At 41.2% G+C, this 9445-nt stretch overlaps 2 protein-coding genes across 6 annotated transcripts; one reads left to right on the top strand and one right to left on the bottom strand.

The window, feature by feature from the left end:
• Nucleotides 1-373: 373 nt before the first annotated feature.
• L(3)73ah (lethal (3) 73Ah) lies at nt 374-3320 on the bottom strand. Of its 2 annotated transcripts, none has more exons than XM_071779768.1 (5): nt 3110-3320; nt 2223-2517; nt 1990-2135; nt 1767-1910; nt 374-1691 (listed from the first exon to the last, which is right to left on the bottom strand). In XM_071779768.1, the coding sequence occupies exons 2-5, from the start codon at nt 2497-2499 to the stop codon at nt 1560-1562; spliced, it is 699 nt and encodes a 232-aa protein (XP_071635869.1). In that variant the 5' UTR covers nt 2500-2517; nt 3110-3320; the 3' UTR covers nt 374-1559. The 2 variants fall into 2 exon arrangements, with proteins under 2 accessions (XP_071635869.1, XP_071635870.1); XM_071779769.1 differs by lacking the exon at nt 3110-3320 and adding an exon at nt 2842-3066.
• An 81-nt stretch (nt 3321-3401) lies between these two features.
• On the top strand, nt 3402-9229 carry Ipk2 (Inositol phosphate kinase 2). 4 transcript variants are annotated; one of them, XM_071779767.1, is made up of 5 exons: nt 3402-4008; nt 5275-5470; nt 6411-6590; nt 6896-7156; nt 7724-9229. In XM_071779767.1, the coding sequence occupies exons 2-5, from the start codon at nt 5308-5310 to the stop codon at nt 8344-8346; spliced, it is 1227 nt and encodes a 408-aa protein (XP_071635868.1). In that variant the 5' UTR covers nt 3402-4008; nt 5275-5307; the 3' UTR covers nt 8347-9229. The 4 variants fall into 4 exon arrangements, with proteins under 4 accessions (XP_071635868.1, XP_071635867.1, XP_071635865.1 ...); XM_071779766.1 differs by having other exon boundaries at nt 4383-5470; XM_071779764.1 differs by having other exon boundaries at nt 3402-4013.
• Nucleotides 9230-9445: the final 216 nt, after the last annotated feature.

The raw sequence follows: 9445 nt of genomic DNA, 5'->3' as shown, positions 1-9445 counted from the left end.
ATAAGCGAGATATTTACAAAATCACCCTTCTAATCAAAATGGCGGCTAACGCTCCAGAGTTAGAATCCCGAAAATCCGGTTTTAGACTACCCATGACCCTCCAAAACAGTAAAAAAAAAAAAAAAATTGCTTCCCGGAATTAATTCAATTTAAATGTCTCTATTGACTGGGCTAATATAGATTTACTCGACATTTTCTGAAAAAAGTCAGGAGAAACGAAAAAAATATTGAAAAAACAAAAGAAGCACATTAAAATTACTGCGACGCGAGCCTCTTATTTTTTCGACACTGGAATGTTTAAGTAGCCCCAAGCGCCCGTTCTCAGGTCAAAGGCCGTGAGCAGCGGGCGCCGAATCGACGACGTACGAAAACGTTACTGTACAAAACATATTTATTCAATAATTTATGAAGATGCGCATACACAAGTACAAGCTCTAGCGTTCTTGCGGCATCGCTACCTCGCGCGGAGTCGCGTTCGATTTTTCTAACGTTTATATACAATCACGCCCTTCGCCCTTCGCGTCGAGCGACCGTCGGATGAAACGGGATCGTTCACTACAAAAGCGACGCGCGCCACGCATTTCGCTCGACACGCCGCTCGCTCGGTGGGCGAATCCCCTGAAAATATTTCGCCACCGAATAATATATACTTTCTCTTTCTTTCTCTCGCTCTCTTTCCTAACCGCGAGCTGATGTCGAGGGAAACTTGAGACGCGATTAGAATATGTACGGCGCATAAACATACAAAGTTAAAAGGGCCTGATCATTCTCAGACCCAGATTTCTTTCTTCATCTATCTAATACAAAGCTTGCGTATCCCTACGATGCAATGTCGTTCGCGTTCTGTCAAAAATATTCTATGTACAAAGGTGGGGGGAGGGGGCAGGGGGTATGCACTTATAAAAAAAATGCACGATCTCGCAAAATGAGGACCCGAGGTTTCTGTCTCGCGTAGCGCAAAAGTAGCGTTGGCAAGTTCTCACTCGGTTCGTCGAGATTCTGCACATTTAGAAGGAAAGATGGTCCGCCGAAACTTAACGCGCAGGCACAGAATCCGTACGATGCGGTAATAATGGAATATCTACGAGGAAAGACGATCCGTATTACACGCCGCGAATTAGAAATACAGATTGCCGCTTCCTTTGAGAACGTCTCACGACGCCTCCGTGTATAAATCGTATTCAAATATCATCGGCGCGCTACATGCAGTGTGCGCTACTGAAAAAATCCTGATTTGTAAATTGATCCTTAGCTATAAAGACAATATCTTATAATTCAATTATGATACATGACAAGAATGATCCTTAAATTCAACAGGAGTCCCGTTATTCCTAATACGCAATAGCAATAATGGGATACCGCTGTTATCGAATAACACATCTCGACGTATCACCCTGTTTCGCATAATTAATATCATTTTCTAAAACTCCACACAAATACTTTGCGGATAAACGTAGAATTAAGTACTACAACAGTTAAGATAAAAATGTAACTAGAAAAATGTGCGAATAGAGGAACAGATCCTTCGTGATTTTTGTACATCTCGATTGTGGGAGGGGTTAGTCTTGCATATCTATGTGCGATCTATATTGTAACCTCAAAGGTGGGTCCCGGAACCTCCATCTCGTCACGTAAACGAACTTCAACGTGTGATCTTTACCTAATAATTCGTTATTGCACAAAATATCGATCTGCGGAGAAATAAAGGCGAATTAATAAATGACAACGATGATATGTTATTTCGTATTGTCGCCAGCTATACTTACATCTCTATATTTTTCCATGCCGTTCAAAGCCTTCTTGGCGATAAACTTTTTCATATGCGTTATTGTAGCCTGAGCCGAGCATCTGATAAACCTTCTCTTCAGAGTCTTTAAACTCGAGTTTGTACACTCCAGACATACGTTAACCTGCCAATTTGACACGTTAGTTTTAATCCTGATTAAATATTCCAATCTCGTAAACTTGTGTTCTTGACGCTGGATTTACCTGTTCGTCAGTACGATGATAATCCGATTCCGCGTGTGCATCCGCGTTTGCCTTTTCTTCCTCGATTTCGCCAGCGTTGGGTAAAATATCTTTGGGACAAGACAAACCTCTGGCTCGGTAAAAGTCTCTCTCCCTCTTGATCTCGTCTGAAATAAATAACATTTCTGTCAATAGCCGAAAAGAGAAATTGCTTTTGGAGAAAGGGAGATCAAAAACCGAAACAAAGTTCTTACTCTCTTGAAGATCGGGAACCAATTTGTAGACTATATCCTGCATAGTTCTGTCGAAGCTGATGTACTGAAGCGGATGCGACTGATGTATGACAATTTGGCATGTCGGACAGGTGTGCTTCTCCTCCAGATGCTTCACCAGGCAGCTCTTGCAGAAGGTATGCAAGCATTCGGTAACCGTAGTGGCGTCAATCAAGTATCCCCGACATATCTTGCACGTTATGTGACTGTTCAGATTTTTCAACTTTATCCTTCTCTCCATGGCATCGATAATCACCATTTAACAAAGAGATGTTATCTGTAACAATGGACTAATGATTAATTAGGCACGAATATTGACAGAGGGTTACTGGAAAAAGAAGGTTGGAGTCAGGAAAGGTAACCGCTCAAGGAGGCAACAGGTTTGAGGAAATATAAACTATTCTGTAATTCTTAAATGGTAAAAAAGCTGCGCCACGACGATATAACGATAACGACACTGTCGTCAAGAGTTACAGAGAGAGCGATGGGCGCGTGGGATGTATTTTACATCCCACGACAGCTTGATAAAAATGAATGTTCTGGACTCATTTCAATACAGAACCGATTATTATAGAAAAACCATTGAAATTAAAGTTTCCACCTGTTAATATACTTCAAGATATATGTCCAATGATGAATAATATTAAACAGTAAACAAAAAATATTAATTGGTTTGATATTTATGGCGCAAATAATGTGGGGTGTAATTTATGCTCCACGCGCTCACTGAAAGGGAGTTAAGTTAACGGAATCAGGGCTCAAATCGGGTTCAACTCGTCTCGTCGCGAACGCACGAAGGACACGATTACAACGGTGCGCCGAGCGACCACAAGGGCACAAGAGCGGAAAGTGGGTTATCGGATTCTAACCTCAATCGCGAGCGTGTCGCACGGCGGTGCCTCGCCAGCCTCTACTCGTCGCGGACTTCTGCGGGGTAGATCCGCGAAGCATTCGGCAGCATTCTCGCACCTCGCGCTCCACGGCGAGCGACTCGCAAAACCAAGGGGTTTTTTTTTAACAAAAAATCTGCTTTGGAAAAACAACTCAGTGGCCAAACATTACTCATACGACAACAAAACGGGGACCGAAGGCGGACTGATCGCGGCGCCGCCGCCCGATCGCGTGCGACTCGCAGCAGACTTCAGACCGCTCCTCCGCGAGCTCCGACTCCTGGCCCTCGTTGCCGGCGGGCCTTTAAACCTTGTGTGTCTAGAAATTGCTCAATTGTCGAATTGTTTTAAATGTGTGATTGGTTAATTTTTCTCCATCTGAGATCTCGGCGATCTCGGAGCAATTTCCAGCATCAACGTGGACACAAGGGCTTTAAAGCGAGCGTGCGCGACAGGTGGCGCCACGGGCGCGACGGAGCGCCTTGACAGCGGCGAGTGGCGAGGAACGGAGGGACGAGGAGGGACACGACACGCACAAAGCACAACCTGCACAACGGAACGGTTTCGTGAGCGGAGCAGGCGGAGCGAACGCGCGTAAAGCGAAGAACGCGACGTTGTGCAGCAATCGTCGAGAAGCCGCGGTCATTCATTATCCGGCGAGAACTGCGGGATACTCGCCCGGCGAGGGAGCACACGTGCGACTCTCGCGCGTCTTCGCGTCGTCTAGGTTATATTCAGCGCCGCGCACACGGAGATCGGGGTAACAACCGACCGGAGTCAGGAGTTGATCTCTCGTTGCCTCGACGCGGAAGCGTGCCCGCGCGCGGCGCGAAGGATTAGAGCGACCGAGGAGGAACGGCGAGGAAGACGAGAAAAAAGTGAGGTTAGGCGGTTTTTTTCTTTCGTACTCGGCGGAGGCCCGCGCGATCCGTTTAGGCTGCATTCGGGGAGCGCGCTATTAACGCTATTGCATCAGTCCTATCTTTATCGCTCATTAGGTGTAAAACGAGGAAACGAAATAAGCCAAATAGCGCGCTCCTCGAACGCAGCCTGAACTTGGAAGGTTCTCGCGAGCCTCCGGCGCTGATGCGACTTGTGTCCATTTCTATCAATGTAGATTAACTTTAATCTCGGTTTAACTTACTTTCTATCTTTTTCGAACTAGAAAAAGATGAAAGGTAAATGAACCAAGATTCAAATTAACCTGCGTTGATAGAAATGGACATCAATCGTTCGCGCGTTTGATCCGTAGATCTACCTGTCGAATCGCATCGCGAGAAGAAAAGAAGACGTCGAGAGGGAAAGCGAGCTTCGACGTGCCGAGGGGCGCGGAAGAAGTCCGATCGACGTCGATCGTCGATCGCGAGAAGGCGGGACGTATTTACGGAGCACTCTGTGTAGCGCGGCGAAGGACAAAGCAGAAATTTTTTCGCGGCAGAAATAGCGAAATCGCGAGGTCGATCACTGCCCGTCGCATTTGCCTTCGAGAAGCTCGAGGAAAGACCCGCCGTCGCTTTTTAAAAAAAAGAAAAGAAATCGTTGCCTTATCATTTTGCGTCGTCACGATAATAACGGACGGCGCGTACGTTTGTCGGCGGGAAGAATAAACTAAAGAGGATTAGATAAAGAGATAAGAGAAGATGGAGATTAAGCGAAAGAGAGGAGCAGACTCGACCGCGTATCGCGGCGCGAGGATTTTCGCGCGAATGTATTCGTGGAAATAAAAATCTAATAATTACAATTTGTTTTAATCCCGGTGCGCGAATACTGGCGAGGAAAGGGAAAAGGTAGACGTGTTCGAGGACGAACTTTTTTGTCCCCCTTCTCGTCAGAACAGCCTTCAAATTGTAACGGCGAAACAATAGGCCTGTTATTCGTCGGCCAAACTCCTGCGTTGCCTTCTCTGTTATTTTTCTTACCATCAACGTTTCGTTTCAAGCGCAAAAAGTTTTTTAACGTAGCGCGGCTACACGAAGAACAGGTCTTGCATAGGGTATCGCGGGTAACGAAACGCGCGATAACGCGAGGGTAGGATTATTTTTCGCGTGCTTATACCGCTTATTATTGGGAGATGGAAACTTGGCGCGATAGACTGGCCTGCGAGCGAGGATCTATCGATGATCGCGCGACTGTTTAATTTACAGAGATAATCACCGTCGCGCAACCGCCGTTTAATTATGACGACCGTAGACCCGGATGACGATGTCGAGAAGCTGCCGCATATACAGTGGGACAGTGCGGCGGTTCCCGGGCCATCCGGCTGCATGTTCCCCGGCGAGATGACACCGTTGGAATGCCAAATAGCCGGTCATCCCTTCAGTGGCGAGAAACAGACTATTGGTAAGCGGTAATTTGATTTAATTAATATTTGAAATTGGATGAATGACATTATTTACAAATTTATGCGTAAAACAGCAAATACATTTTGCAAAGTGCATAAATATAATTAAAATGTATAAGAAAAAGATGATAAGTTTGCTAGAATTCGGTTTTAACATTTTTTTTTTTTAATTATTAAGCGGTATCCATAATTAATGTAGAGAATCTAAGCCGATTTTTAGTACTTTTTGAATTTTTTAAAAAAATTCCTAAATTTGAGAAAGTTATAGCTTGCTAAAGTTTCTTTGATGACGGCAACTTCAAAGGGTATGACGTCATTTCTTATATAAGAAATGACGTCACAGCGCATTGTCGTGTACTATATTTTCTTCAATTTTGAAGATATTGCAAAAATTCAAAAAGTTTACAAAGAAAGTATGCCATGATCTATCAGACCGCTTAATAAAAAAAATTTATGTTAAAACCGAATTGCCGAAATATTTTTGGAATTTGAAATATTAAACGTACTTTTATCTTTAATGTACATATATATATATATATATATATATATATATATATATATATATATATATATATTTATTAGCAAAAATTCGAAAATTTTGAGATATTTTTGAAATTGGCTTGATTTATTTGCATCTAGCTTAATATTAAATTAACATTTTTTATTCTACTCCAATTTCTTTTCTGCACATGTATCTATACATGCTTAAAATACATCTTAATAGTCAAGGTCAATCTACTTTCTACATATTATTTTCAATGTGCTGATCTGAAGCTAAAACGAAGCGGTGCTTTTCCTGCTTAATGCAGAATGTTTGATTTCTAAAATAAAAACATACAAAGCTATTAATATTTTATAACGATAGAATACAATTATGATTGCGTACATAAACATGTGTGTTTATTGAACAACTTCATAAAGGATTGTTCGTGATTGCAGGTATGCTGGTATGCACACGGACTGGCCGTATACTGAAACCGGCGACTAAAGTGATCCTTGGCGAGAGAGAAATTGCATTCTACGAAAACTTGAAGAATTCTCATGATCCCGTCGCAACGGAGCTAAAAAAATTCGTTCCGCGTTATTACGGCACCACGGAACTGCGTGTCTTTAATAACCGTAAGGATTTTCTTGACACAGCCCGCAAATGTGATACGATGACCTTGTGAATAAACTGTGAAATAGGACCTAAATCTTTCAAAACTTTCGTATATCACGTGTGCGCGTATATATAATATATGTGTATATATATATGTATAGATGATATATATGTATGTAACTTATATATATACTTACATATTATCTGTAATTGTAATATAAGAATTAATTAATCGAGCGTGAGATGTGAATATAATATTTGGATGATTAAGTATATTCTCTATCTAGATATCTTTTCTTTACTAAACCGTTTTGTCCGATAACAGGTACGAAATTCCTCATGCTTAGGAATATCACAAAGGGTATGGCCGAGCCATGTGTGATAGATATCAAGATTGGTTCTCGCACGTGGGACCCTTTAGCCACGCCAGAGAAGAGGAGAACGGAAGAACTCAAGTATGCCGAATCGAAGCGTACTTATGGTTTTTGTATAACAGGTTATCAAGTATATTCTGTCTTAACCGGACAATTAAGGAAATATGACAGAGATTATGGCAAGCAACTCGGTGTCGCGGGCGTCGTGGAAGGTATCTGCTTTAGAGTTTTAGAAGACATACGAAATTGATAAGAAAAGAAAAAAAACGAATAACTGTTCAATGCAATTGAATCCAAGTATTAAAAGTCTATTTCAGGACGTAGGGGTGGTGAATATTCTTAAATAACCGGGATAGCCTGCTTTCGATTAAGGTTAAAGTTAAGTCTTTTAACTTATTGATCACAAATCGAGATTATTATACCTTCCAATTTTGATACTAATGAATGAGGAACAAAGTTTTAATTCTAAAACATTGATAAAAGCTATTCCGTTATGTCAGAAAAAGTATATCTTCTTAGGAATAAAAAAGTATAATTAGTATCGCAATCCATTTTATTTCTTTTTAAAATATTATTTATGTAATTCAGAGTAAATCATATTATCGTTAAACGATAATTTTACATCGGCATTCTAGGATCTTAACAATAATCGTTAGCTCGGGTACATGACCAAAAAGAAAAGAGAATCTTTAAGATGTGTTTTAATCTAATCTAGTGATAAGACTGTTAAACTTTCCATTTTTCGAAATCGTGTTAATATTCTTCTTGTCTTCACGCAGCGCTGGATGACTTCTTGAACTTGATACCTGGAAAACCAGTCTGTCGGCAATTGGTCTCCGAAATCTTGACGTATCTGTACAAAATCGAGCGGCTCTTCAACATGCAGCGGAAATATCGTTTCTACTCCAGCTCACTTCTGGTCGCCTACGACGCCCAACACTTACGGCAGCATTGTCCATTGAAAGATGATAGTTCTGTCCCCCATTCAGTGCCGAAAGTCAAAGAAATGATATGTGGATCAGTCCCCTGTAAAGTACCTAACCAGTATTCATCTGGAACGAACGATTTAATGTTCAAATCAAGGATGAAGAGAAGTATGAGCGAGCCTGTGTCAATGCCGTGCGAGCAGATACCTAATGAGAGCAAATCTTGCAACTTGAATGCCAATGTGGACCGGTTATGTCGATCCAGCCCGAGCCATTTTTCATTTTCGTGCACGAACGATGTTACGAAGGATGATTATGTTCCATTGGACAAGTGCAAGTGGGTCAGAGTGAGGATGATCGACTTCACGCACGTTTTTCCGGGAGAGAATAACGAGTTGGATCGAAATTACCGGGATGGCATCCAGATGCTAATCCGCCTCTTAAGTCTGATCAAGAAGAGCGATTGCATGCATTAAAGTTGTTTCTCCTAATCAAAGAACGTATTACTTGTGACGATGTTCCCGGAAGTGAACGGAGAAGATTATAGAAGATAAGATTCAGACAAGGATATATTGATATGGCGAAGTGTCTGTCATCCATGTTATCGGATCTAGATATCGGGATGACATATCGAGAGGACACGATAAATCGGTAGCGACAAAATCTTTGACAACAATCGTCAAACTAAGAGAGGACATTGTTCATTTGAGAGCTATTGCGGCAGCTCATTGGAGAAAAGAAAATACTAAAATTTAAAGAAATCTGAGAGCATTTCGAATATAAAGGCCGGAAAACTGCAATTTGATGAAACTTGAAGCAACGTATTTCTCTCGAAGGTCTGATTTCAATAGTAATTACTCAACAAAGAGTGAAGTACCGTGAACCAAGACTCTTCCGCGAGACTTAAAATTAAGATACAATGAGAGAAGCAGCCCGACACGGGCACACAATCAATTCTGAAACGGATTCCAAAAGGATGTCTTCTCTAGGATAAAATAATTAAGACTTTTATACTTTGCCAAAAAAAATTGTAATGCGATGTATAGAGGAATGATGTATTTCTAGGAATTTCGACCCTTCGCGTTTGCCGTGTGAAGGCTTCACAAATTTACAGTCGGGTACAAACAGGAAAAGAAGACAGAGAACATTTTATTCTAAATGTCCAACAACCATACGACAATAAGTCGCACTTTGTAAACATACACACACCGTTCTGCAATGGCGAAAAGTTCTTTAATGGTATCATTATTAATTCTGCCATTACATATATTTATGTTACACGCATTACCTGATAAAAAAAAGTGCAGATTATTGTAATTGTATAACAGCAGCAATAAAACATTACGATGTAAAGTGGGACGCGAGCATTTATTGAACATTCTATTGATTTCATTTATTGGTATCGGTAATGAAGCAGAATCCGTGACAAAACTCTTAGATATTAAAAAATAACTTTAACAGATTAATATAATTCTTCGTTACTTAACAAATGGCAAATCTGTATAATTGGGATTAAACGATTGGTTTCCAAGGATCTCTAATTATACTTTCATGATTTAATCATAAATACAAAAT

This window comes from Temnothorax longispinosus, chromosome 5 (genome assembly GCF_030848805.1).
Source record: "Temnothorax longispinosus isolate EJ_2023e chromosome 5, Tlon_JGU_v1, whole genome shotgun sequence".
Classification (NCBI taxonomy): domain Eukaryota; kingdom Metazoa; phylum Arthropoda; class Insecta; order Hymenoptera; family Formicidae; genus Temnothorax; species Temnothorax longispinosus.
The sequence above is the reverse complement of the archived record's forward strand: the minus strand, read 5'-3'. Positions and strand labels throughout refer to the sequence as shown.